Source organism: Perca fluviatilis, chromosome 13 (assembly GCF_010015445.1).
Source record: "Perca fluviatilis chromosome 13, GENO_Pfluv_1.0, whole genome shotgun sequence".
Classification (NCBI taxonomy): Eukaryota; Metazoa; Chordata; class Actinopteri; order Perciformes; family Percidae; genus Perca; species Perca fluviatilis.
In genome coordinates, this window is record NC_053124.1 from 26,213,160 (window position 1) to 26,239,703 (window position 26,544).

The 26,544-nt window shown below is 39.1% G+C and overlaps 3 protein-coding genes across 6 annotated transcripts; 2 read left to right on the top strand and 1 right to left on the bottom strand.

Annotated features, from left to right (window-relative positions):
* Window positions 1–1,094: 1,094 nt before the first annotated feature.
* tekt1 (tektin 1) lies at window positions 1,095–5,927 on the top strand. 2 transcript variants are annotated; one of them, XM_039820507.1, is made up of 9 exons: window positions 1,108–1,162; window positions 1,555–1,638; window positions 1,822–1,996; window positions 2,098–2,263; window positions 2,568–2,696; window positions 2,859–2,996; window positions 3,185–3,410; window positions 4,121–4,317; window positions 4,651–5,927. In XM_039820507.1, exons 3-9 carry the CDS (start codon window positions 1,828–1,830, stop codon window positions 4,808–4,810), a joined length of 1,185 nt encoding a protein of 394 aa, XP_039676441.1. In that variant the 5' UTR covers window positions 1,108–1,162; window positions 1,555–1,638; window positions 1,822–1,827; the 3' UTR covers window positions 4,811–5,927. The 2 variants fall into 2 exon arrangements, with proteins under 2 accessions (XP_039676440.1, XP_039676441.1); XM_039820506.1 differs by lacking the exon at window positions 1,555–1,638 and having other exon boundaries at window positions 1,095–1,162.
* LOC120571519 (lysine-specific histone demethylase 1B) lies at window positions 5,691–13,615 on the bottom strand. The gene is made up of 21 exons (XM_039820504.1): window positions 13,600–13,615; window positions 13,178–13,320; window positions 12,675–12,796; window positions 12,503–12,592; window positions 12,258–12,369; window positions 12,027–12,140; window positions 11,910–11,948; window positions 11,511–11,697; window positions 11,195–11,379; window positions 10,878–11,048; window positions 10,703–10,777; window positions 10,463–10,597; window positions 10,095–10,266; window positions 9,537–9,664; window positions 9,263–9,394; window positions 9,058–9,132; window positions 8,832–8,948; window positions 8,546–8,671; window positions 8,072–8,194; window positions 7,662–7,814; window positions 5,691–6,868 (listed from the first exon to the last, which is right to left on the bottom strand). The coding sequence occupies exons 1-21, from the start codon at window positions 13,613–13,615 to the stop codon at window positions 6,785–6,787; spliced, it is 2,499 nt and encodes an 832-aa protein (XP_039676438.1). The 3' UTR covers window positions 5,691–6,784.
* On the top strand, window positions 13,337–26,142 carry LOC120571518 (cilia- and flagella-associated protein 69-like). Of its 3 annotated transcripts, none has more exons than XM_039820501.1 (23): window positions 13,337–14,302; window positions 15,415–15,474; window positions 15,564–15,629; window positions 15,997–16,106; window positions 16,196–16,272; window positions 16,971–17,141; window positions 17,791–17,943; window positions 18,191–18,365; window positions 18,651–18,774; window positions 18,895–18,943; window positions 19,061–19,182; window positions 19,288–19,519; window positions 20,040–20,192; window positions 20,283–20,398; window positions 21,072–21,190; window positions 21,900–21,981; window positions 22,084–22,276; window positions 22,860–22,997; window positions 23,326–23,402; window positions 23,955–24,152; window positions 24,524–24,610; window positions 24,705–24,788; window positions 25,599–26,142. In XM_039820501.1, the coding sequence occupies exons 1-23, from the start codon at window positions 14,177–14,179 to the stop codon at window positions 25,761–25,763; spliced, it is 2,877 nt and encodes a 958-aa protein (XP_039676435.1). In that variant the 5' UTR covers window positions 13,337–14,176; the 3' UTR covers window positions 25,764–26,142. The 3 variants fall into 3 exon arrangements, with proteins under 3 accessions (XP_039676435.1, XP_039676436.1, XP_039676437.1); XM_039820502.1 differs by having other exon boundaries at window positions 13,339–14,302; window positions 16,971–17,069; XM_039820503.1 differs by lacking the exons at window positions 13,337–14,302; window positions 15,415–15,474; window positions 15,564–15,629 and having other exon boundaries at window positions 16,042–16,102.
* Window positions 26,143–26,544: the final 402 nt, after the last annotated feature.

Genomic DNA, 26,544 nt, shown 5'->3' on the forward strand with positions numbered 1-26,544 from the left:
CTAGGAGCAAATCTCAACAGCATTTCAACTTTTAAACATAAACTTCAATGTAAATTGCACATTTATCAATTTTGTATTAGGCCTAGCTGTGACATTTGACATTTTGATGTAGCCCAGTGATTCCCAAACGTTTTCAAGTGAAGGACTTGAAATTAGACTAAGGACCCCCATTTAATAACATATCATCCCAGGGTTCCCCATCTGATAGGAGTTTTGATTTTAGATGTTTAACGCAGGATGTGTATGAAAACCATGTCCAACATAGTCATAGCCTACATTATGTCATTGTGTTACGTATGGATATGGAAATATCACAATTGGTATTTAATTGTTTAAATATCAGATGTGGACATTGTGAACTTTCTCTTACTGTTTTGACTTTCCATGTACTGTAATGTGAATCGCATCCTTGTAGTGCTTTGGTATTTGCACTTTTGAGGAATAAAACTATATTTTTCCACACAAAAAATATATATCTATAATAAAACATTTAAGAGTAGGCTAGCTTCATATACCATTTTTGGCATCTAACCTCTCCTGCACATTTTTTATTTATTTTATTGTTGTTATTATTATTATTATTATTATTATTATTATTATTATTATTTTATATTACTTTCTGATGAAATTATTTTTACTTTCTTGTTAATAAGATACTTTACATAGAATTCAATTTACAAAAAGTCAGTCATCTCAGTTCATAAACAAAAATTATACATACACAAATAAAATTGACATAATATAATGGTAAAAAAGAAAAATAAATGAAAAAGTGATAGACTTCTTGAAAACTGGAGACAGCAGGTGTTCCTTAGTAATAGTTTTAGTTCTTGAAATGGCTTTCTTCTTTGAAACAAGTTTTAGAGACTCAAAGTGCACATCCATTTCAATTACCAATTAAACATGGGGTTAAGTTAGAGCATTGAGCTTTGTGAATAAGAAACTTCTCTAATAAAATAAAGAGATTTCCAATAGTAGGCTACATGCATAGCTATGATGACTACATGGTTCTTCTTTTTAGTCAGAAAAATTGAAAAACTGACAGTATCCGCCCATGGCGTGTGTCATCCGTTGCCAGAGTAACCATTTGTTTTGTTACATTTGACATTTGAGAGGCAGAGAAGACGTCGAAACTAATACATTTGGGGTTTCAAGTAACAAGGTAAGGTACAATATCTGTTTGTTTTTTTATTGTGTAATGTTGTCTTTTGGGGTATTGTTATAACGCTAGTGAGTAACAATCACAACATGTATCCTAATGTCTGTTTCAAAGATAACGTTAGAGTTAAAATAGTGTTAGCCACGTTAACTTTGGGGCTAGCGTTAGCTAGCTAGCTAACGTAAACGCTTGCGACTGTTTTGGTGTTAAGAGTTGTTAACGTTTGAAATTAAACTTTATTTTATTATATATATATTTTTTTATAATTTAATTTCAGGAACGCTCTTTGTACAAAAAGATTTGGCTACACAACTAGCCAACATTACAACGTTTGTTCATTTACATATCATTTTGCACAATGAAATGCAACTTACTGTTGTGTTGTATTTGTACAGTGACAAATAATCTGGAGATTCCTAGGCTTTTCAGATGCCATTTGCATCCAATGGTTTTTCTATTCAACAATACATTTGCATAAGGTGTGATTAAATCTTCCTATTTCTTTCTGACATTTCTAACATATATGATCAGTGTGTGTCCAGTAAAAATTGTCCCATAGGCATTTTCCTTTGGTTTTGAAGTAGGCCTATTTTCAGTTCTCTATCACCATGAGGCACCCATATTTCTTCCCATTTCTTCATAAATGTTCTCCCTATCACCAGTGGAAAATGATGTCTGGCCTGGACCGCAATTCCCAGCAGGGTGTTGGACCCAGACTTGTTAGTATTGAGGTTATGCGGAACCACTCTGAGCTCTTCAGAGCAGAATGCAAGAGGCTAATGCTGGAAACTGACAAAGCATGCAAACGCATGCAAAATGATGACAACAAGCAACTTGGTAAGTAGGGGAATAGTCTGTGCTAGTCTGTGTGTAGCACCAAAGAATGATGTTGCAAAGACTACAGAGGTGGACTATGTTTTTTTTCTTCTACTGTTCAGATCAGCGGGTCAGAGACATCCAGTTTCTGAAGAAGGAGTTGGAGCTGAAGTTGGAGGAGATTATTGTGGAGATTGATGTCCTCATAGCGTTGCAGAGCAGAGTGGGGAAAGCCCTGGAGGCCTGCAAAGAGCCTCTGAGAGTCACTTTGGTCTGTCTGGAGGAGAGGTTAGGCTGGAAAATGATGGAGAAGAGAGGATCTTGAACAAATCAGAAGAAAAATGCATAATATTTTGATACATTACATCTGTAACTACTCACATCTCACCTGTCTTTTAGAAATGGGTGCTATTGTTAGTTTTTTGTAACATGTCCAACCTTTTCACACCACTTCTTCTTACTATGATGCTATATATATATATATATATATATATATATATATATATATATATATATATATATATTTTAAAAAATTGCAGCAGCAGTTAGGATAAGCAAATGAGTAATGCTCTTCTTGTTCTGTGGCATGCAGAATGAAACGTCTCCCTTCTGAGAGGCTACACGACGAGGTGGACAGAGAGCTGCTGAAGGAAAGGGAGGTTATTGAGGGAGTGGCTTCTCTTCTGCAGAGAGTAGTAGAGCAGATCACTGAGCAGATACGGTAAGAAAGATGGGCTCAGTATGAGTTGCAAAGGGGATCTCAAAAGTATGCAGACCTTTCGGATTTTCCTATTATTTATTGTCTTGAAACCTGGAAAGAAAATCAAATCACTAGATATGGTTGCCATTAAAGCAAACCAAAATGTGTTGTTTTGTGTTCCAGATTGGACCGATCTGCCAAGTACCAGCTGGAGCAGGATCTGAAGGAGAAATTTGAGGCGCAGTGCATCGACAACTCCTGTGCCTTATTGACAACCCATTCCATCAACAACCTGCAGATCACCAATACTGTTATGCCGAGGTGAACTACCATGTTGGCTCGGTAAAAACAGAGAAACAATGTAACGTCTGTGAAAAGGCAGTTTTTAAGACCTTCTAAAATTCAAAATTTCCCGATGATTGGATATCATTGCATTTTCTATACGGAAGAAAAAAGACATCTTATTAGTTCCAGGTCTTCATAAGTTTTTAAACTTCTCCCTTTCTCAGCTTGGCAGTGACTCCAAAGCAGTGGGAGAACATCTCAGATCTCATCATGGCCAAAGCGGAGCAGCAGAAGATAAACTCTCTGTCCCTACGGGCCCTGGTGGAGTCTCTCCTGGAGCAGACGGCTGCTGACATGCACAAGCAGGTCCAGGCCACAGCAGCAGCCTTTAAGCGCAACATTCATGAGATCAAGTCTGCCAAGATCCAGATGGAGGATCAACTGGCCAAGGTAGGGCAGATGAGTATATGGTGTATATTTGGCAGAGTGAGAGATAGAGAGTGATGTGAAAGGAAACGTCAGGCAGTGGGAGGTAGATGTTAAAAGTGAGATAAAAGTGATGATAAAAGTGAGAGAGAAAACATTTGGTTTGATTAATCATGTCAGTATTAAGTTTTTATAAGATTTGGATATTGGTTGGCCAGTGATGATCCTTTCAATCAGTGGTGTAGTCTTATGTATTGTAGGGGGTATACTGTTCTGTATATTGGCCAGAAACTGCATTTGGGGGAGGGGGGCCATATCATAGTGGGGGGTCTGGGTGGCCAGGGAAGTTTTGAGCATCAACGTCTTCATTTCCTGTATTCTGATACACTTTTATGCACCAATTTACAGTGGAAATACCTTTATTTAGCCTATGTGAAGAAGAAAAACACAGATGACAATTCAATATATCAAAAATATAATGGAAAGTATGTTGTTGCATGTCATTGGGCATTTTCAAGTGGGTATATGGAAATCCTGGAGCTTTCTGGGTATACTGCACATACCTGCGTATCACATAGACTACAACGCTGCTTTCAAGGGAGATAGACAGGTGGGTAATAATGTGGTTGATTAATTGCATTGAAGTTTTGTGTCATAGTAGCAATAGCTTGAAATCATTTTCTATTAGGTAAAAATACTGGTTGACCCTGGTGTGATACCTCTATCCCCTATAGATTCTGTCTGAGTTTGCCAGCCAGCAGAGGATCAGAGAGGATCTGCAAGTGGCCATCGCAGGGAGCGAACACGCTCTGAGTTTGGCCCAGGCCCGGCTGGCTTTGCGGCGCCAGAGGCCTGGCAAAGAGCAGTGCTACGATCCAGCACAGTCCCAGCTCTTTGCCGAGGTCCAGCAGCTCACCGCTCACATCAACAAGTAAGTTGAAATACAGTGAAATACATACAGTGAAAGTTTCAAAAAATTTCAAAATGTAATGAGTGTAACAAAGCATGTTTAACAGCACAATGAAGGTTTTCAAATAAGAGTAGCGGTAGAAAACTTTATTATTATTATTTTGAAATGCACAAAAGTATACCATGTTAATGTCTGGTTTAGATGGATTGCATAGATGCCATGACTGATTTAAAATTGATAAAACTGTTCCTGTTTTATAACATGGTTCTTCCCATATTGGCTGATGTATTGTTTAGAGATATAACCATTTAGGACAAGACGTTATGTAGCATCTCTTTATCTCCGCACTCTCAGTCTGGTTGGGGCAGCAGCCAAGTCAGAGGAGGAGCAGAGGGCACTGGATCGCTGCCAGCTGGAGTTGCAGGAAAACATTGAGATGAAGGCCAGCTCTCTCTACATTGACGAGGTCATCTGTGCCCAGCACAAGGAGCCCATTATCATACATAACTTCTGAGGCAGTCAGCCACAGGAAAGGTAGAAAGGTCTACTGTACATAGACCTAGAAAAGTACATATACCTTAATATAAAGGTCACTTCAAATTATATTTGTGAATCTATTTTCTTCAGTTGATTCACTGTGAGCGCTGTGTGACTTTCTAAAAAATCCTCAGTAATGGCTACACTGGTTTCCAATCTTAAGGGTTTCTCGTGAAAAGCTTGCATTTGACCGAATATACAATTTTTTTTATTTTAAAAATGAGCTGTATAAAATATCTCCATATTTCACTCAACGATTTGTAATGTGGCAGAAGCTGCCACAAGTAACCAGTGAAAAGATGACCAGGAGCCAGTTAAACCAGCTCTAAGTAAAGATTTACACATCACTTAATAATTAAAATGGGTTGCATACCACAAGGCAGTTCTTACCCTACGGTTGGATACGTTAAAAAAATAAATAAATCACATTTCACATACATAACATTATGTCAACAATAACATTAGCCTAAATGACATCGGTCTTCCCAAGTACTCGTTGTCCTGCATGTTTTAGATCTATCCCTGCTCTAACAGCTGATTCAAATGATCAACTCTTCATGAACTCCTGATGCTGTTTGATAACAAGCTGATCTAAATCAGCTCTGTTGGAGCAGGGAGAGATCTAACACATGCAAGACAAGGGGGACGACTCCAGGGGAGGTTTGGGATCTAATTAAATATCCAAATTGTTGCTGGATTCTTGTTTCAGCTCTATTCATATCTTTAGACAGTACTCTAATGTAGTCAACCCATTTAAGTTGACTTTAAAGAAAAGGTTGGCAAAAATCCTAATCGATAAATATAATTATGCTGAATTGAAGAGACAAATATTCATCCACAAGTGAAAGTGGACAGCATGGCAGTTGATAGCTCAGTTTATTACACACATACAAGATAAATACTCAAGCACTGTAATGCTGGACAAACAGGACATGATCATCTAGATGTACTGATCCAGACAGAGATATGAGGACCTACAGTACATGTAAAGCTTCATTAGTCAACATTAATCAAAGAAAGTGAGGACATTGTTGTGCTGCTCATTGTTCATTGAAACTAATAAAAGAGAAAGGTTTTTTTTTTTTTTTCCCCTCCTTCGGTTGGTTGTGTTATTTTGTTCCAAACATTTTCAGAATTGTCCATTCAAAATTATTTTCTTCTATAATTTTCTGTTGTCTTGATCACATCCCTGAGACAGTAGGTGGACAATCCTTCCGTCATACTTGCTATTCAACTTGTCATACACATGAACTATTCATTTCTTACTGTTTTTAAATCAAAAGTGCTACAGAAGTAGTCATACTATATATATATATATCTAACTTCCCATTTCACATCACCCAACACATATCACATAATGCTAATCTATCATTACAGCTCTATAAAACATTGGTAACACTCAAAGATTTTTCTTTTATATCACTACGATATAATCTCTTGAAACTTGATCCTTGGAAATTAAATTTGACTTAATGATTAGACAACAGAGAGTTTACCAATGTTTTAATGGAACCTTAATCTCTCAAAATGAAATGTTCTGACCATTTTTATCACTGAAGTGCTACCTACACCACTCATTAAACTCAACATCATCCTGCTTTCTAGCACAGTGGACCCAGGCAGAGCTGCACAGGGATTATCCATTATTGATGCCTTGCTATTAATTTTGTGTCTTGTCACCTGCAAACATTTTACCAGCTTGATTTTTGATATAAATAAAAAGCACTTGTTTGTGTTAAATATGTAGAGCCCAGGCCCTGAAAAGCCCTACTTGACCCCGCTGTTGGAAAAGTATCTAACAGCGTCTTGCTGATCAGACGCATCACAGTACAGTGAAATATCATTACAAGTGGAGCAAGGTTAACTCAGTCCAGGTTGTTTAACGGTCTGCTGCTCAGTGCAACCCGTGTGTCCATGCTGGTGTTTTAGAGTGCTCAGGTACTGACAGAGTTTACATAGCAGCCATCTTGCTGGCCTCTCTGACCCCACTCAGGTAGGCTCCCGTCACAGTCTGAGGGAAATGTCTGTTGGTGGCCTGGTAACGAAAACCAACAACAACAACAAATCCATTAAAAAACGTTTTAAAGTCTGCAATATGATAGCCTGATATATGATAGCTAGCAAAACAGTGCCCAAATATGTGACGTAAGCAGGTTGACTGCTATGAACAACTTATATATAAACAATAGTAATTCAGTTTGACAAAGTAATTTTAGCTCAATTAACTAGGTTTTTTCTAATCAAATCTTTCATCATTATCTCATCCTTACAAAGATCCAGAAAAAGATAGCACCACATAAGTGGAACTTGTTTTAAGATTATTTCATCAAACGTGGTGCACTGAAAGTAATTAATTTTTTTTTTTATGAACAAAACAGGTTAGTTTGCCAATAAGCACCACCTGCAGACACCCAACCTTTAACGATAGTGATTTGAGAGGCCTTTTTCACATAAGTAATTCTGAAATGTTACAGTAGGAAAAGCACAGGTGTAAATAATAAACTTAATGATGGCTGACTTCCATTTAGCTGCTCTGGTTTCAGGGTCCTGGTATTGTTCATGCTCTCTCCCTGTCACATAGACATGGTTTACTGGGACACTTGAATAGAACAAAGCCATCATTATTTAGTAACATTTGTGATTTTCCTATTAAGTCTTCTGTGTAAAAGAACTGTTGATATGCAATGTGCAGTGGGGAAGACTTCAAAGAACTGTTAGCTTATCAATAATACTGTCAAAAGCAAATACAACTCACATTATCACTTCAAATTAACAGACATTTGATTCCTCTCTTCTTCTTTTAAATAAAATGGTAAAAGCAGCATTACCTCTCCAGCAAAGAACACTTTCCCCTGCACGTCTTCAGCGAGGATGTCGTAGGCCTCTCCACTTCCGCCCGTCTTTACAAAGCTGTAGGACATCTGGGACCACACGTCTTTGCTCCAATGTGTGACAAAGAAATGCAGCGGCTCTGGGACCTCCTATCAAGGATGACAGACAGTAAATAAGTCCGGTCAGTAATGAGAAACACAAAACATACAAGTAGATCTGAAATAAATGTGTATAAAAAAGGTAATAAATGTTAATAGAACATGTGCCACTTGAATTGGATGTGTTGAATCCTTTTTCTAGAGCAAGAACATAAAAAAAGAATGAACTCGGGGATCAGTTACCCTGCATAATGTAATAATAAGCAACAAAGTGTCGGTTACACTTTAGCAGGATGTGACAGCTTTACCTGCTCTTTGAAAAGTTCTCGCAGGACCTTCATGCACTCATCCACCACCTCTTTGTCCTCCATGTCCCGGACGGCAGGAACAGCCTCACCAGTGATAACGGACATGAGGACAGCCTGCTTCCCCTACACACAAATAAAGCATAAAGGCCATTTAATCATGTCAAAATGTAAAATCAAGAAATGCTACTTCTATTTTTGTACTCCATTTTAATACTCCTTTATCTTTTTTCTTCTCGTTATCTTCTGTATACTTGTTATGACAGCATTCAAATGTCCCATTTTATCAAAACATAAAAGAGCATTGCTCTGGTAGTTTGGTTTGCAGTCTAAAACCAGTAGTTCAAACCTATTTTCCTTGGTAAGAACAGGTGTCATATGTGTAATTTCTGACAGCAGAGAATGTGATTAAAAGACATGTTGAGCGGTAAGATATTGTCTTGTGGGAATAAAAAAAAAAAAGGAGTAAAAACAAACCTGTGGATCCAAGTCATAGAAGACACTGAACATGCCTCGCTTGTCAGTGCCTGGTGGTATGTGACCAAAGTAGTCTGCACCTTGGATTTTCTTGTCCCAGAATCTGTACGGGAACTGAAGAGCGATCTGGAAGAAGTTTTAAAATAATGGTTTAGCATCAACAAGGAAGCAACTTTTCACAGTTATTTTGCCTTAAAACTAAATGTTCTGAATACATTTGCCAACAGTGGCATGTACTGGTTATCTAACCCTAGAATTACAAAATACACATCAAAACAGTTGTTACCTTTTCTATGATACCAGCTCCTAGACTGTGAATTGCTTTCAGTTTCCTTTCAGGAAGCGGAGGGTTGAACTGAATCAAGTTCCTCTGAAGTAAAGTCAATGGGACCGTAACAAGAACCTAAAAGAGTAACATTAAACCATGATGATCCACATTGAATACATCCACATTCAAGACAAAGTCTGAAAAAAAGAGATACATTTTATAACTTTAATCAACATGTTTTTACCTTCTGTGCTTTCCACTGGGACCCATTGGAGGAGGTAACTTTGACAACATCACCAGAGTAATCAATGGCCTGAATCTGGAATTGAAAAAAAGAATATGTACACCTGATTTTGATTTAAAACATTGGGATTTATTTATGTAGTAGCCAACGTACTGTAAGAAAAAGGTAAAAGTAGCTTCTGAAATTAAAAGATTGCATTACAAACCGGGCACTTTGTGCGGATATCGAGGCCCTCGGCCAGTTTGTGGAGTAAAGCAGAGTAGCCCTTGGTGAGTAAAGTGTGGTCTCCTGAGAACTGGGCAAAAAACTCATTGTGGTCCCAAGATCTTGCTGATACCTACAAACAAATAAAAACATTTTTTCCATCATCTTAAAGCCACAAAATATACATGTATGGGGAATGTATTCACAATAAACCAGCCTTAATTTAAAAATTAAAATTTATCTTGCAGCCCTTTAGCAATTTGAGTTTTCCAGACCTGGTCTAACGTGCTTCCACAGGCATACTCCAGGTTGCTGAGATGAAACTGAAGCACTTTCTCCTCTAACTCGCTGAACTGGATTCCAGACTCCTGAAGGAAGTTCTTCTTCACCTCCTGGACTTTTTCTGCAGAGATTAAATGCATACTAAAAAGGTCAAATATCTCTTAAAACGACCAAATTCTGTCTCTATAGGTCGTTTTTTTATTCAGGAAATAGTTTTGCTAAGTAGCACACTTTTTCTCAGCACTACTTCTATGTAACTTGCATTGTACATATTCACACTTGTGAACTGTCCAGTACTGCAATGTGTTCTCCCCGCCCTCCCCCCCGCCATGTCACAGCTATGACATCTGGAATTTATATGTAGGGCTCATTATCTTGACCACGTAGTAATAATTTGCAGGTGAGGCCAAACATGAGAATGGCTGCTGTCACTGCTACTAAAGCCTGATAATAAAAGCTATCAAAGCTCCCACTTGTTAAAAGGGACTTTACTGAACCTCACACTTTAGATTAAAACAATCATGCTGTGTTTGGAGATAACAGTTCGCCACCTCTTAGCGGTGTGTCCTGGTTCTGCGTCTTGTCCTTCCTCCATTCTGACACCACGTCAAGGATGGCGTTGAAGTGGAACTCCATGCGCTTGTCAATGGCCAGGTCAGTGACCTGCCCCCCCTCCTGAAAGAGGTCACACCGCTCTCCCAGCTTGTGCATCTTGATGCCCATCTGCAGCAGAAGAGTGAAGAGTCAAATTAGACTCAAGACAAATCCTAGAGTCGCGTACAAAAACGCCACAATAGTGGACAGTTTAGTAGTTTCCATTTATCAGATGACAAACAAGACTTAAAAATCAAGTTTAATGTACAGCAGAAATATGTAGAATTCTTTCTTTGCAGATTTTAGAGTTCTTCAAAGTTCTTACCTGTTCACACATCAGGGCGATGGGGTTGTTTACACAGCCATTGACAATTTGAGCTCCTCGCCCTACAGTGATGCCCAGAGAAGTATCATCCCACACACGACCTCCAATTCTCTCCCTGGCCTCAAGCACCACCAACTGTAAACCAATGAAAATCAAGAGTGTAAAGTGACAGCACGGTGACGAGCGAGTGGTAAAATAGGAGGTCAGAGAAGATGTGCCAGAGGAAATAACGACAGGTACCTGAGTGCCAAAGTTTTGCAGCTGTCGTGCAGCAGCCAGCCCTGAAGCCCCGGCACCGATGATGATAACGTTCCCCTGCAATGTTAAATGTGGGAGGTTCTGTAAGTCTCAACGATGATTGAAAAAAACATTTACATGTGATGTGCGCTGATCAAGTAAAGATGAGGACACTCACAGAGCTGTGTCTTTCAGGGAGCAGAGGCTGTTTCACTGCCAACACACCAGTGTTGATGAGGCCCTTCCTGATCATGAAGTGGAGCACCCGGTCCATCTCCTGCACGCAGCGCACACGCACCAACCCACGGACAATGATGTGCATGGCACATTTCTGGGAAGTCAGCAACTCCTTTAGAAAAACAGGAAAATTTGATAGGAGTTTGCTGTTATTTAGAGTCGTACGTTCTCTTTGTATATATTCCAGGTCCAAACCCTAAAAAGGTGAAAATATTATAAACATGCAATGTTTGTACGTCACTGTTGTCTGCAGTGTACCTTGCAATTCTTGTGCCAGGATGCCAGAATAAGGTTACGCAAAGCCAAATACATGGTGGGATCCCTGGAAAATTCTGGAAACTCGTAAAGCTCATCCAACTCCATCATATCCGGCCGAACGCACAGAGCCTTGCCACACTCATTAGGCTGGTAGAATGGCTGGAAGTATGGACACAGGCCTGGAACTGAGGGAAACAATCATTATTACTACACCACATTACAATGTGCTTTAGACTTATGGCTCTAAATAAGAGGCTGACCAAGCATAAACTATAGGAGTTGAAATTGTTCATTCCTCTTACACCCACAGACTTACTTTGTGGCTGGACGGCTCTGCAGTGATCTGCCCTCAGCTCAGACATGTTGCTTGGAGAGCCTGATGGACTCATTCCCACACAGTCAGGGTAGTAGGCAGTGAGGAACGGGCTGGCTGGACTTTCTTTGAACAACGGAGGCAAAATCAACATTGAATGCCACCAGCTGTCAGTCACCTCGGCCACTCTCTGTGAGAATGAAACGGCATGGCATTAAAGAGGATGCAAGTCATCGCTGTGTTGTTCAATGGCACACATAATGGATGCATGTTTTGGAAATAACACATAATGAATAATCTTGGTTTTAATCTTTGCTTGAAGCAAGGTTGGCTAAAATATTTTATTTTGCGATAACTGCTATGATTCCAAAACAGATCGTATAACACACATCACCAGCTTACCAAGTCCTCTGGTTGGGAGCACTGGTCCATTCCCTCACACTGCAGGCAAAGAAACAAAATCATCATCACAAATGTCACTTGCCAGTGGCTCGCTGATTATCCCCCTTTCCTGTTTACCTTGATGTTGTTGAACTTCATCCCACAACGGTACGTTGCTGCTAGGGAAGCAGTGAGCTGGATCTCCTTGGTCAACTGACGCCATTTCCTACAGTCTGGTTTAGTGCATTGAACCTGAAAGGAAAATATCACAATTAACATTGAAAGCAATCACCTTTTCACTTAGTGCATTTGTGACATGGAGAACATAGAATAACCACATTTAGCAATGTAACCAGGAACGCTGCTTACCCAGAATGGCAGCTGCTGATCTGCCATGAAAGCTTTAAGACTGGGCTCACTTTTCCCATTACTAGTCCATACCTTCTTCCACGAGGCAAAGGTCTCATAGCCATCTTTGTGGCTGACGGTGAAAAAAATAAATTAAAAAGTTAACCTTATGGCCTTGAGGCAACAGCATAAATGCCACCATGAAACAAATACTGAAGCAGGTTTGTTTATCAATGTTATGCAAGTAGTTGTTCTGTCAACATTACCTTCTGTAGTAGTGATCAAAACATTCGTTGCAGAAATGCTCACCACATGACAGATGATACCAGCGAGATGTGTATCCATTTTTAGCACACCTGAAAAGAGACATACAAATTCATATATAAAAAGTCAGTGAGTAAAGATCTGATTTATATATTATACCAAGAAAAATGCTACCTTTCAGATGCACTTGCAAAGCAAACTGGATATGTGGCAGAGCATCCGGCCTTCTCACACTTTCTGTACTTCTTCTCGGACTGGTCATCTTCCTCTTCTGTGTCTGTGGCTTTTCTTTTGCTCTAGAAGAGAGTGTGGAGAAACTATTCACTGAGCTCAACTTTATTCATAGAGCACTATAAGGGCTGAGACAGTACCATGTAAACCACAACGTCCCTGGTTTGAATCCAACCAGCCCTTTCTTACATATAATTGTTCTTTTTCTCCATACATCTCCTGTGTGACTTTCGACTATATACGGTCAATTAAAGCCAAAAATGCCCCCCAAAATAATCTTTAAAAAAAATCGGCTGATATTGTCATTGGATTTTCTAAACTCTCAAATGTCAGCCTCAAAAGTCAGGATCGCTCGGACACAAACAAATGGGCAAGTAAATGGAACCAAGTAAGAAACTTGAGACATGACTGTGTTCATCAGGTTGAACATGCATGCTGCAGTTTACCTGTCCAGGTGGAGGGTTGTTGGTGCGCTTCACCCGGACATTAATCTGCCTTCCAGAGGAGCGCAAGGTCTGTCCGTCCCCCGGGGACTCCCCGGAGCTCCTCTTCTTGGCTCGCCGAGCACCAGAGGCATTCCCAGGGTAGTCTAAACATTGGTAACAACAATACATATTTAATAGTGGACAATGCAATGCAGCTCAGTTCTGAATAGGCCTTATTGTGACGGATGAGTCTCTTTCTGACAGATAATGGCATTAACGGAACTGATTACAAATTGACCAAAGAGGATTAAACACTAGACTAAATAGTAAGAAAACACAGCAAACGTGGCGACATATTAGCAAGCTCTTTAAACCAGACAAACAATGTCCGCCTGTCACATTTAGCACGTAGCAGTGAGTAGCAGCGCGCTATGACCACTGACCTGCATCCGACAGCATGGCTGACTGTGGCGTTTCTTTAAAACCCGGAGATTAATGACGTTTATGTGAGTAGCTGAAACGGGTTTTTTAATTGTTAGAATTCGTCTCCCTTTTATTGTTGTGGGTGAAAATCAATGCGCTGTTGTTACGAGAATACCACTTCCTGTTTTATAGAGGAAATGGGCGTTTCGTGTTAGGATTAGTTTTGAGCTCCGCTGTTTGCCGTAGTACACGGTAACCATGGCAACTGTAATAACGTTACTCCGTCAGACTCACTCGGGCAACATGAAAACAAGCAAACGGAGATGTTGGACGACTAACGTTATTTTTACATGCCTTTTTAACAGAGTTTGGTTACTAGAAACAACTCGGGTTCAGGTTATGTTTCCGTTAATGTTTGCTCGTTGTTTTTAGCAAACAGACACCGACGTTAGGAAGTAAACTTGGACGCGTTTCTAATGTTTAATATCTGACTCTTTTAGCGAGCTAAAGTTTAACATTACCAACTGGAAGAAAAATCATTTCGTGAGGCAAAAATTCAAATGTACCGACAATGTTTAAAGTAACGTTAAGACGTTAATGCAAAAAAAGTTCCTTGTCATTTTGGAAATGGATTTAAGCAAAGTTGTGCACAGAAGAAAACCGGACTTTCCTGTAACGTTATTCAGACCAAGAGCATCGGATAAGAACCAGCATATTCAAGAGGTAAACAGGTCATATTCATCGAGCTAACGTCAGTGGTGCAACAAGTATTAAGATCTCCTAAAATTAGCAATACCACAATTCAAAAATACTCCACCACAAGTCTCACTCAAAAATGTAAAAAGTAAAAGTACTATAAAGAAAATGTCTTTAAACTATGCAGCCAAAATGATCTATGTCGTTTTGAAATAAAAGGGAAATATGGGAATATGCACCAATAAAGTTCAATATTTATTGAAAAGGAACATTGGGTCCAGAATTATTGATATTTTATGGAGGGGCTCAATGTCAAAATCTGATTTTAATACCTTTATTATTTCCGTTTATTCTCACATATTCCTCAAAAAATGTGTAGTTACTTTATTTATTTTTTAAAGTAATTAGCAGACAGCAGACCAGTGACCAGCTAGTCTGTTAACATAGGAGAGTGAGTTGGTTTGATGATTTGGGCAGGATATAATTAAGATATGCCATGTGTAGTTTAATGTGTGAGCTGTAGTTAGAGGCAACAGGGTACATTTCCAATTGGTTAATTCAGCGATGCAGATTTTTTCAAATATATCCATTATATACAGTATATTTTATATAAATACCTGTATAATTTTTTAAATATTATTTAGACAATAGATTGTATATTATCACATTTAGTTGGCAAAAATGTAACTGTTCTATTTACATAAAAGTGGAGTGGACCTGCAATTTTAAACACCTAATTGCCAGATGGCGCAAAGCTCTGAATTTGGTTATTAAATCTAGAAACTACAAAAAAAAAAAAGGAGAAAAAAAAGAGGGTTGGACCAGACTTTATCCCTTACTTCTATAATAAACTATGGATCTGGAAATAAAGTGCATTTACCTAATTAAAAAAATATTATAAAATAGAATAAGCTGAAGTTTTGCTTTTTAAAAACTCAAAGAAGACTTGGAGACATGCAACAAAATATTACAAGAATGTTTACACATTTTAATGCAAACAATTTCGTCAAATCTTAAGAATATACAATATAAATGTATTTAAATAAACAAATAATTGTGACAAACTTGTGTTCAAGTCTGTCTGTCACCAAAGAAGCGAGACAGTGTAAACGTTGAACTAAACTGTAATTTCTCAACAGATCAGTGTTAAAAGTCTTGAACTCATCAAGGTGATTCGTCTTCTTGAAGATCCTTTGACAGTAAGTTCAACTTGAATGTCATCAGACTGTTTTTCTGTTTCCAAGTTATGTTATATGTAATCATACTGTATATTCTGTTTTTACCAAAGGCTAACTTGAAGGAGAGGCACCTTTTTGTAGTGAAGAAACTACTGAAGAGGAACCAAATTGGCTTTGTATCCTTTGTTCTGGATTCCGTCTTCTTTCTGATTATGCAGACTTCTCTTTCCAAGACATATTTTCCAAAATAAATCTCTTTCAGGTGTCGTACACACTGCAGCAGATTGTCAAATTTCCCTCATTACTGTCCCCTGGTACAGTGATAGAAATAGATTTGCTCTCATGCAACCTGAACACCGAGCCAAACGTCGTTCCCAAGGCTCTAATTTACAGCTGTATCGCTGTTGCTGTCAGCATTTTCCCTGTTAAGAAATAACCTTAGTTATCATGGTGACTCTTTCCCCATCACTTCCCCTCCCTCACTGGGATTTATCTCTGTATAAACTTGAATTTTTTTTTTTATACTTCTTAAATTATTTCAAGCTTTTGAAGGACCTCACAGGCATCACCAAAATACTCAACATCTGTGCTGAGAAAGTGACGGATCACCCTGAATATGTGCCAGTTTTGTGTGAAGCAATTCAAATTTGTAGGTAAAAAAACTCAAATATTTCAAGCCTATATGGAAAAGACTGATGTTTTTGTTGTGACATCATCAACATGTTGATTTGCTTCATCTCAGGCTTCCCTTCCTAAAGGAGAAAGCATCTGATGAGCTGAACTACGCCCAGGACGTCATAGAGTTCCTCTCTGACATGGGTACACGGATCACTTAAGTTTCATTTCATAGTTTTACATTAAACTGTACTGTAGCACTGTTGCTTTTGGCAAACATAACTTAAACAGGAGTAAACAGTTAATTTTCAGGACTATTTTCAGTGGTGGATGAATACACATTTGGTGAGTATTTCCTGCAGCAGGACAAGAGATTTGTTAACAGAAAAATATATGTAAAATATCACCAGGCTTACTCATATTACGTGTATTGTGTGTCAAAGTTACATTATCGTGGTGTGACCTCTAGCTCACCTTGTATGAGCGTGCGCCCCATGTAGGCTGAGTCCTTTGCAGCGGCCTGGGTTCGGATACGACCTGCTGCCTTTTACTGCGTGTCATCCCCATCTCTCTCCCACCTTTCCTGTTTATCCACTGTCACTATCAAATAAAGGGAAAAGCTCAAAAAAATTATCTTTAAAAACATTATTTAAAGAAATTTACATTATCGTTGTGTGGTAATGCAGTTGTTTTTGCATTGACATGCTTGGGTGACTTTTTATTGCAAGACATTACAAAGTCCATATTATCCTTCATATGTTTTTTACTTGATTTCTGTTTCTACAGTTTGATTTTTACTTTACATTGCTTAAGACTGATTTGGTCTTTTAGAGAAGAAAGCCGTTTCTCCCGACAGGAGTGACGATGACGAGTGACTCTGACGGATGTGTTTCTCTTGGCAGGCTGTCTGATGAGGGTGCCAGATGCTGAAGTGAGGCAGCACATAGTTGAGTCTGTGAAATCATTCTACAGCTGTGTGGCTCCCAAACAGCTGCTTGACGGTACGGACCGTCTCTCCAAGCCAAAGCCTCGGAGTTTCCACTCTGACAACCGATTTTCTAGACTTTCACCGAGTGAGGTTTTCTCATGGCTTCTGTGGTGGCATGCTTGTGCCTTGCTTTCTTTTCTTTTTGTTTGACTATTTCTTTCTTTTCTTTTTGTGTGTTTTGTTTTCTTTCTTTCTTTCTTTCTTTCTGTATGTCTTTCATGTTTTACCTTTTTTAGAGTCTTACTGATACATCACAAGGCTGATATGATGATGAATCAGGATTGGCTTCTCAATCTGTTCAAATATAATCGTCAAACTCATTGTTCAACCTGAATTTCCCCTCTGGGGATCAATAAAGGCTTATCTTATCTTAAAACAACTTTGTAAAAAAACACTAACACAGTTTTGTGTACATAATATAATTAATATGACTGAAATGTTTTAAAAATATTTTTTACTGCACTAGAAATCCACCGTCAGTTAGACTCTAATTTTTGTGTTCTTTTGAATCTATTGTTTTAATTATTTTCATTGTTTTTCACAAAAATTGTCATTGGTATGGTGTTGTTCCTGTTCCTCCGATTTCCTATTAAGAGGCACTTGTAAACAATAATGGGTTGTTTTCTGTATTTGTAATTGTTGTTTCTTTTGTCTTCTCTTTAGTTTGTTTCTTGCTGTTCACATCTTACATCCACAAATGTATTTTATTATCTATTTTAATGTGTGTTCTGCAGGGCTTCAGCCAACCTCTCCAGGCTACAGGCTGCAGCTGCTGGAGCGCAGTGACCTGGCTCAGACGTTGCTCCTCTCCATGGCCGCTCTGGATAACCAGCCCGCCATCAAGCTGCAGCTCCTGCAGACACTTCAGATCCTCTCCAGCTCCTCTGGTCAGTAGCTGATTTTATTCTGGATCCACTGAGGTAGTGGAGGAGGGGATCTGTCAGACATGTCAATCCAACCTCCTTCATTAGATAAAGTAGCCAGCTCTCAAGTGCATAAATCGTCTCATGTCCGAATAACAATCAGACAAACAATCAAAACAGTGCTTTTAAGTGTCCTTGTGTCAATGTCAGCAGGTCAGTGGGTTGTTTTTATCATCAATCACATCAATCGCATTTCATTTTACAACCGCAGATATGAACTGCGCGTTAATACTGAATGCACGAGGAGCAGAGATGATCTGTCTCCACATGAACGAACCCGACCCGTCCGGTCAGGTCCTGTTCCGCTCTGCCGAAATCCTCTGGAACCTGCTGGAGAGAGGCAGCGAGGAGGTCACTGCTCAGCTCAGCAGCATGGAGTGTGTCATGTATGTCTCCTGTGGGCTTAACATGTTTTCATATGTGACTGATGAGGACAGTGTGTGCTTGTAGAGTTAATTTCTTTTAATGACTTTTTATGTACTTAGGGAGAACAAATCCTGAAATCGATAGAAACCTAAAATGTTAATCCCTTTTAAATTTATCAACAAGTTCAAGTTATATGAGTCAAGGATGAATTAATGTCTACCCTCTAAACATTTTCTAATACTTTTGTGCTCTCGTTCTGTCCAAAGAGCTTTTGGATATTTACTTTTTGTTCATTTGTTCATTAGATCACTGAAAGAAGCATTTTTTCACCAGCTGATGAGCGGTTTCCGACAATCTGACCTCCAACTCAGAAATGATCTGCTTGTGATCACAACTCTCATCACGGAAAATCCAAACTCTCTGCTTATTGTGAGTACAGGATAGGTAATTGTATGATGGAAACACACTGCAGCAGATATTTACAGTCACATATGGAGAAGGTGTGTAAAATATGTCACCACAATTTGCTTGACATGTTTCTATTTTTAGGAGAGTTCATTTGCCAAACAGCTCGTGGTTTTGGTCACATTTCCAGAGAGTGAGGCCACTCTTTCCTTATACATCTTTGCTCATTTTTACATTTGAAATATTACAGGACAAGTACAGTTACATTAGCATCTTTTATGATAACAAAAATGCTTCCTTTATGTTTTAGTAAAAAGTCACAACCCTTTGGTCCACAACCTCAAGCTCACCTACAATAACGAAGACTTGAAAATGAAGAAGTTGCTTTTGAATCTGTTGGTTTTAATGTCAAAGGACTTAGGTGCCCTGCAGGTCAGTCCCACACTCTCAGTGTCACACTTAGTGTCTCTTTAACTGTTTGACTAAAGGTCACATTGTTCACACCCTGCATGTTCCCTCTATGTTTTCTTCTCATAGCTGTATAAAGAGGAAAGTGTTATGCTTGTTCTGCTGACACTTGCAAAGCCGCCTGCTGCGTCGTCTGAGCCTCGGTCAGCTTCACGTCAGTGGTCTTCCATCCAGCAGGAGGAGCTCCAGCTGCAGGCGCTGGCAGCCCTCTCCACCCTCGCTCCACTCATGTTGGATGACTACATGTCCTGCCAGGGAAACGCATGTCTGCTGCTCATTCTGGACTGGTGCGTTGCTCAAGGTGAGGATGCTGCACAACACGTGGAGAGACAAACAATTTAATTTCAATTCCATTTTTATTCATAGTGTCAAATTATAACACAAGTTATCTCAGGACACTTTACAGATAGAGTACCACACTCTATAATTTACAGAGACCCAACAATTTCCCCCCAAGAGTAAGCATTTGGTGCGACAGCAGCAAGGAAAACCTTCCTAACAAGAGACTAAAGAGAGCCTGTCCTGTATCGGAAATGTCAAAGGTCAAACTCCAACATTCATGTGTCCTGTCAGAGTGCCCTTGAGCAAAACATGAGTCACCGCTCGCTCACTTACTCTGAGATGTTGTAGATGCTTCAACTTTAACTGACACTTTAACTGCTTTAAGTGCTTCAAGTGCAACTACCATACAACATGTCACATGCAAACAAATAACATTTTTGGATGCTGTAACCCCATTACAGTGCTTTTGTTTTTCTCCATAATTTGGGTATTGTAGTCTTTTTTCATTAAACAACAGTACACTCATATCTTTCCTCCAGATGCTCTCTTTGGTCAGGGTGACATGGGAGAAAGAGGCAGTAAGAAGGCTCAGATGCGACATTGTATCAGAGTGCTGAGATCTGTGACATCTTTAGGTGAAGATTCAGTCCACCTGGACCTTTGTGATCAAGGAACCATCAACCAGCTCCTCGGTAAGTTTGATTAAAACGTGCACAACATCAGCAGAAACATTTTACTTAATAAACGTGGTCAATACAGATGCACCTGTTGTATTTTCTCAGGGATTTTGATGCAGATGGAAGCGAGCCCTGATGAGGAGGATGTAGTCACCCTGGAGATAAAGTCAGATATTCAACTGATACTTTCAGCGCTGTGTGAGAGCGACATGCATAGAAAGGTAAAGATGAGATTATGAAGCCGATAAAAGCTCCTTTTAACTAACCTGTTGAATTACAAAAGTCACTGTGAGACAGCTAAGAAGTAGTTTAACTTATAGCCACTATGTGACTTTTAACTTCAACTTTCAACTTTATTTTGTCACCGGAGGGCAATTGGTTTTACAGCATACAATACATGAAAAACAGCATAGACATACAATATGAAAGGATATGGGGGTGACTATGTGATTATACCATCTTTCAAATCCGTTTAAAAGATGGACAAGAGAACAGGTTTTTGTTTGTAAAAAAAACAATGCCGGTGAAAATGGATGTGGTCAGTGTTGTTTGCCACAGTGTCTTCTTTGATACTACCACTTGGTTACTGCCAAAGAAAGACATTTTTAAACAATTTAAACATTGCTGCTTTAATCAACACATTAATAAATGTAATGTTTTTGCTTTAGAGCTTCAAGTGAAGCTTTTTCAATAATATAAAATTTACAACTTACTGTTATTTCATCTCATTTTCACTTCAAACACTAATATGATTTTACCATCAAACTTTCTTTATGTTTATATTTACATTTGTCAGTCAGAGCTCATGCTCAGATCACAACATTACATTTTCAGTTACAGTTACAGCAACATACAGTATCTCCATACTGACAGACCTGGTGTGTTGTACTACAGGAACTGTTTGGATCAGAGGGAGTTGAGATGGCAGTTCACTTCCTGAAGAAAGGCTCCCACAAGTTCTACAGCGGTCTGGGACACAACAAGCTCATCCTCTCCACAGTGGACTGCGTGTGGTCAGTTCAGCTAAACATCGGCACACTTTCATAGATTAACTGGCTAACTGTTTGAATTTATTCAATTTTATTGTCATTAACACGAAATGTGCAGGCACATATGTAACGAAATGTAGGCTTGTTATTTATTATAATGAAACATACCAACAAATGCCCCATTTACACTTGTCATGTCCAGAGTCAGTTTACATCTGGCCACATCAATGTGTCTTCCTTAGCTGAAGGCATATTGATGTCTCTGTTAGTCATTATTTCTTTTCAGGATCTGAATTAAGACCCAGACCTTGTGTCCTCATATGGTTTCAGAAATCAGATTTGAATCTGTCTAACGTGTCTTGGTTACATTCAGGCGTGTAACTATTGTTGAGGACACAGAGGTCTTTGGTTAAATAACTTATGTTTATCTTTATTTAAGATGGTAATGAATGTTATTGATTTTAATATTTTCTTAAACTTGAACTTAATGTTCAATAAAATAACAAGTTAGGTAAGAACATACTAAACTCTCGTCATCGTACGTCATCCTTATACCCTTTATACGTTTTTTACACTTGGCTTTTCCATTGTTGTATAGCTTTCTTAACAGTCCAAGACACATTAAGTGTAAATACAGTATGATTCACTTTTGGGTTTTGGAGAATTTGGTAGACTACCGAGAAGGACAGCACTCATTGATTCCCCACAGTTAAAAAAGTTTGTATCCCATCAGGTCCTGCATTGTGGGTTGCTACACCACAGAAGATTACTTTTTGGCGAAAGAGGGTGTGTCTCTTCTGTTGGACTTACTCAGTGTAAGTAGCTGATTGATTTCCAATCCCTGGAGCTTAACTGAAGTTATTGTTGTATTTGTGTGTCTATAATGCACCAAAATATTTGGGTGTCTCTCTTTTCAGTCGAGCCCCAGATGCTTGCACTGCAACGTCCTCGCCACCCTGCTGGAGTTATGTGACAACCCCAACACTCTGTCCTACATCCTGAGCTGGAGGGACAGCGGCGGTCAGACGGCTCCCAGTTTCCTGCTGCAGCTGTGGAGGGACGAGGAGGAAGAGCTCAGAGTCAGCCGAAACCAACACGGAGGGATCGCAGGTCAGTCTGCAGACTTTAATCAGAATCAGAAAAAGGTTTAATTGCAGTTAGTACTTAAAATGAATTTGCCTTGGTGGTTAGTGCATACATAAACAAACAAACATTAACTCTTGACTCTTAATATGAAATATTAAGAGTCAATGTCAGTGGGGGTCTGGGTCCTTGTTGATGAGGCTGACTGCAGAGGCGTGAGGTTTTGGTCCCGATGGACCGCAACCTTCTGTCAGGGTGAGAGGTTCAAACAGTTTTATCAACAATAATGAGTCAATGACAAGACTGTGAGGAAGTACAGTTAACATACAGTACATCTATGAAATATGGCAGTCACTGGTATCTAGACTGACCTGTTGGTTGGCAGATCATCAGGGAGTAAACGTCAGCCCTTAACTAACATGTTTCAACTTATTGTCTGAAGTAGATAGTACACCAGAGCCTGTCATACTTTTCACATTGTAGAAAGTGCAGGACAAAGTGTCAACACACGCCAATCAAAGGATTAACCAATGATTTGAATTTCAATTTGAATCTCATATTTATACAGGTTTTCCTCTTATTTTCGGCTTTTTCACGTTCTCACTTTAAGATCCCCAGAGGCCCCTCCTTAGTCATTACCAGCAGGAGAACACCCAGCGGTCATTTCCTGGTAACGTACAGAGTGCAGCAGTGCTGGAGCTATCAGAGAACCTGCGATCAAAGATTTACTCCATCTTCTGCAAACTTGGTAAGAAGTTATTAAAGAATTAGACCGGTAAATACAGTGTCACTTATTTAAACAATACATCTGTAAATATGTAGATAATGTTGTTTTCATCATGTAGCCTAGAAGCTGTAGTCTAAAACAAAAGATACGTCTCTGTCATTTAAAGGCTGGATGGGGTTTTGACATGCAAGGTCAGTGACCATAATGCAGAAATACTGTAATGATGTATACAGGAAAGTATGACAGCCTTGATAAAATTAGCACTACAGTTAATTTGCAAAAAGAGATGTATAGTACACTGAAATTTTAAAACTATGTTGTGAAAAACACTGATTTGTTACTTTTGCAGGTTTTCAAGACCTTCCCGGACTGTCAAGAAAACATCATGTGACTTTGAGTATCGTCAGGAGATATCTGGACTTCAAGGTAGAGCTGCTGTTTATTAAGCAAAGAAAATGCCAATGCTGGTTATGGAATTAGTTGAATTTGCACCAGGAGTAAGTGCACCAATTTTAAGAAGGATTGTGTAATTTTTTTACACCATCAGAATCATTTGAAAGATGTTGTCAAATAGTCAAGAGTTGTTGTCAACAGATATGGGACCAAGATTACATAACATAACATGTCATTTAGCTGACGCTTTTATACAAAGCCACTTACAGTTGCTGCATACTGTATGTCAGAGGATGCATGCCTCTGGAGCAACTAGGGGTTAAGTGTCTTGTGGGACACATTGGTTGATGTATCGCAGTGGGAATTGAACCCAGATCTCCCACACCAAAGGCATGTGTCATATCCACTGCGCCATCACCACCTACCCACCCACCCCAGATGTTCCTGGTTGTATATTTAAACTCTAGAATTATCAACATATCCCCTGCAAACATGTTGAAGTGTATTTTTAATACAGCAAACAAAGACTTCTGTTTCAGACAGAGAAGCACTTTGAACATTGAGGTGTCTGTCGTGTTGCTGTAGGTCGGAGAGGTGTGGGAAGAGATCAGCAGGGAGCTGAGTTTGGACGGTGTGACACCGATCACCCCCGATAAGGAGGCTCTGAGTACGATCGGTAAGATTGCTGAGGACACGGCGAGGAGGGTCGCAGCAGAACAAAACAGAATCCTGGAGCTACAGGAGAAGGAGGACATCGGCGAGGAGGAGCTCATGTACACAGAGGTGCTGAGAGTTTAATGCAGTAACCACAAATAGTAGACGACTGAAATAAAATCTGTGAAAGTCAGCTGAAGATATCTGTTTTTTCTCATGAACCACTGCACAAACTTGAATAAATTAATTATCCCAAAATAGAGTCTATAGTATTTTGAGGCAGATCCAGATTCTTCCAAAGCATTTTCTAATTAAAAAAAAAATACATTTTTAGAGCTTTGACAGAGTGCAAGTCTCTGATTGCTTTCCAGTAAATTTAAATTGATGCATATTGTCACTGAAAGTAATTTGTCTATGAGACTTCACCTTATCTATGTAGACACAGCAGACATCTTGTTTTCATAATCTGAATGTTTTTTTTTGGTGTCTTTATGTTGCAGATTAAGTCTCATTGGAAGCAACGGGAGCTTACAGCCAAGTCATGGGACAGTTACGTTTCCAAGACTTCCAACTATGAGATCCTAAAGGTTGTTATCTTTAACATTCGCAAATATAACCTCAAGTCAGCATTGCTGTTACAAAGAACGGTGTTTTTATGTTTTGCTGCCTTTCTTTGTACAGGAAGTAAAAGCACAGAGGGAGAAATATCTTGAATCATCTAGACCAGACCCAAAGCACGAGGATGCTGCAGTTCATCTTACAGAGGTCTCTCACTGACACACAACATTTATATTGCAGATTTTAATAATAATAATAATAATAATACATAAGTTTTATATAGCGCTTTACATGGAACTCAAACACGCTTTACAAACAAAAGAAAGAAAGAAAGAAAGAAACAAACAAACAAACAAACAAGATAAGTAAATTATGGATAGGCCAATTGAAACAAGTGAGTTTTGAGCAGTTTTTTAAAGGTGTTCAGTGAGTCCGAGTTTCTGATGTGGATGGGGAGTGAGTTCCAGAGGGTGGGGGCAGCTATTGCAAAGGCTCGGTCCCCCAAAGTTCGGTGGGTTGATTTTAAGAGGATTGAATTGCTCACTGGCTTTGGGAGATAAAACCTGCTGCTGTATGTTCAGCAAGGTGGTTAAATCAGTTGTTCTGACAATAAGTAAGCAGACTTTTACTGACCTCGACTGACAAACACGAGGAACTGCAACAATATCTTCTGCACAGCTCTTTCACCCCCTTTATCAAAAATATCTTGCAGTGTAATTTGGGGACCTTTTGTTGTGTCTGGTTCACAAAAGAGCCAGATAAAAGCCAGAAATCTCAACACTTGGGGAAGTAATCATTATCGAGGAAGTCATTATTGCCAATATGTTAATTTTGTGCACTGAGGCTGTAAAAATAGTACTTGTTTCACCTTAAATCCTTTTACAGCTGCAAGGGAAATCAGTGCAAATGTATCTACCAACTCTCAACTCACCAGCTTGTGACAAAGAGCTGTGCAGAACAACAAGAAGATGTACTCACCGATGATTTACACATGCTGTGTTTTGCTTTGTGTTTCAGCATTTCATTGGAAAGGTGATGTCTGTAGAGAGGACAGATGCTCAGGGGCCCGCGGGAGTGAAATTGACGCTGGCCAGAGCTCCCATCAAGGCTGCAGGTCAGGACGAAGTGGGACCCACAACACAGGACCCAGAATACTTCAGCACTGTATCTGTAAAAGAGTGATGTTTAATACAAGCCCTTTACATTATTGTTGCACCTTTATGTTATCTTATAGAGTTTAATCTACACCCAACACAAAACAAAACAAACTTTGCAGCACATTACGAACATGTTAGCATGAATTGTTGTTTATTTCTCATAGCTTCTAATTCCTTTCCCAGCGTCTGTAGATACTGAGGGGTTTTTATCGGACATGAGACTTGAGACATGAGGTCACTCGATGTGCACAATCAGAACCTTGTAGTCTAGTCCACCTCCAGTCCTCTTAAACAGACACACACACAGTGCATCAAACTGACTGGCCTTTGTGGCCTAACATGTCTTATGTCAGCTTGTCTGATGCAAAGTACAACTGTTCATGTATATTAAATAAATAAAACAGCGTGAGTGTTTTTTCAGATAATGTGATAGGTAATTTAAGAATTTGATTTGATTTGTTTTTTTCCCCACAACATTCAGATCATTAAACATATAATTACAATGTTTAGATTTGTTTCTATGCATTCATTCTCCAACATTCTACATTTATGCAAGGCAAGGCAAGGCAATTTTATTTATATAGCACATTTCAGCAGCGTTAATTAATAGTTTTTTAATAATTAATTAATTAATACAGAATTAAAAACAGATAGAATACAGGAATAAAATTCACAATGCAGTACAATGAATTAAAAAAGGCAACGTCAAAAAGAGTTTTCCGGAAGTTTGTTCCAGATATGTGGAGCATAGAAACTGAACACTGCTTCCCCCTTTTTGGTTCTGATTCTGGGGATGGCAAGCAGAC

Excerpts from the sequence above, each read along its gene's own strand:
- LOC120571519 (XM_039820504.1), bottom strand. Across the intron at positions 11,949-12,026 it reads TGAAGTTCAACAACATCAAG|TGTGAGGGAATGGACCAGTG; the intron begins GTAAACAGGAAA and ends CTTTGCCTGCAG. Across the intron at positions 11,049-11,194 it reads CCTGGCACAAGAATTGCAAG|GAGTTGCTGACTTCCCAGAA; the intron begins GTACACTGCAGA and ends GTTTTTCTAAAG.
- LOC120571518 (XM_039820501.1), top strand. The coding sequence starts at position 14,177 with ATGCAAAAAAAGTTCCTTGTCATTTTGGAAATGGATTTAAGCAAAGTT. Across the intron at positions 15,630-15,996 it reads AGAGGAACCAAATTGGCTTT|CTTTTGAAGGACCTCACAGG; the intron begins GTATCCTTTGTT and ends AATTATTTCAAG. Across the intron at positions 24,789-25,598 it reads CTGCAGTTCATCTTACAGAG|CATTTCATTGGAAAGGTGAT; the intron begins GTCTCTCACTGA and ends TTTGTGTTTCAG.
- tekt1 (XM_039820506.1), top strand. The coding sequence starts at position 1,828 with ATGATGTCTGGCCTGGACCGCAATTCCCAGCAGGGTGTTGGACCCAGA. Across the intron at positions 2,264-2,567 it reads TTGGTCTGTCTGGAGGAGAG|AATGAAACGTCTCCCTTCTG; the intron begins GTTAGGCTGGAA and ends TGTGGCATGCAG. Across the intron at positions 2,697-2,858 it reads CAGATCACTGAGCAGATACG|ATTGGACCGATCTGCCAAGT; the intron begins GTAAGAAAGATG and ends TTTGTGTTCCAG.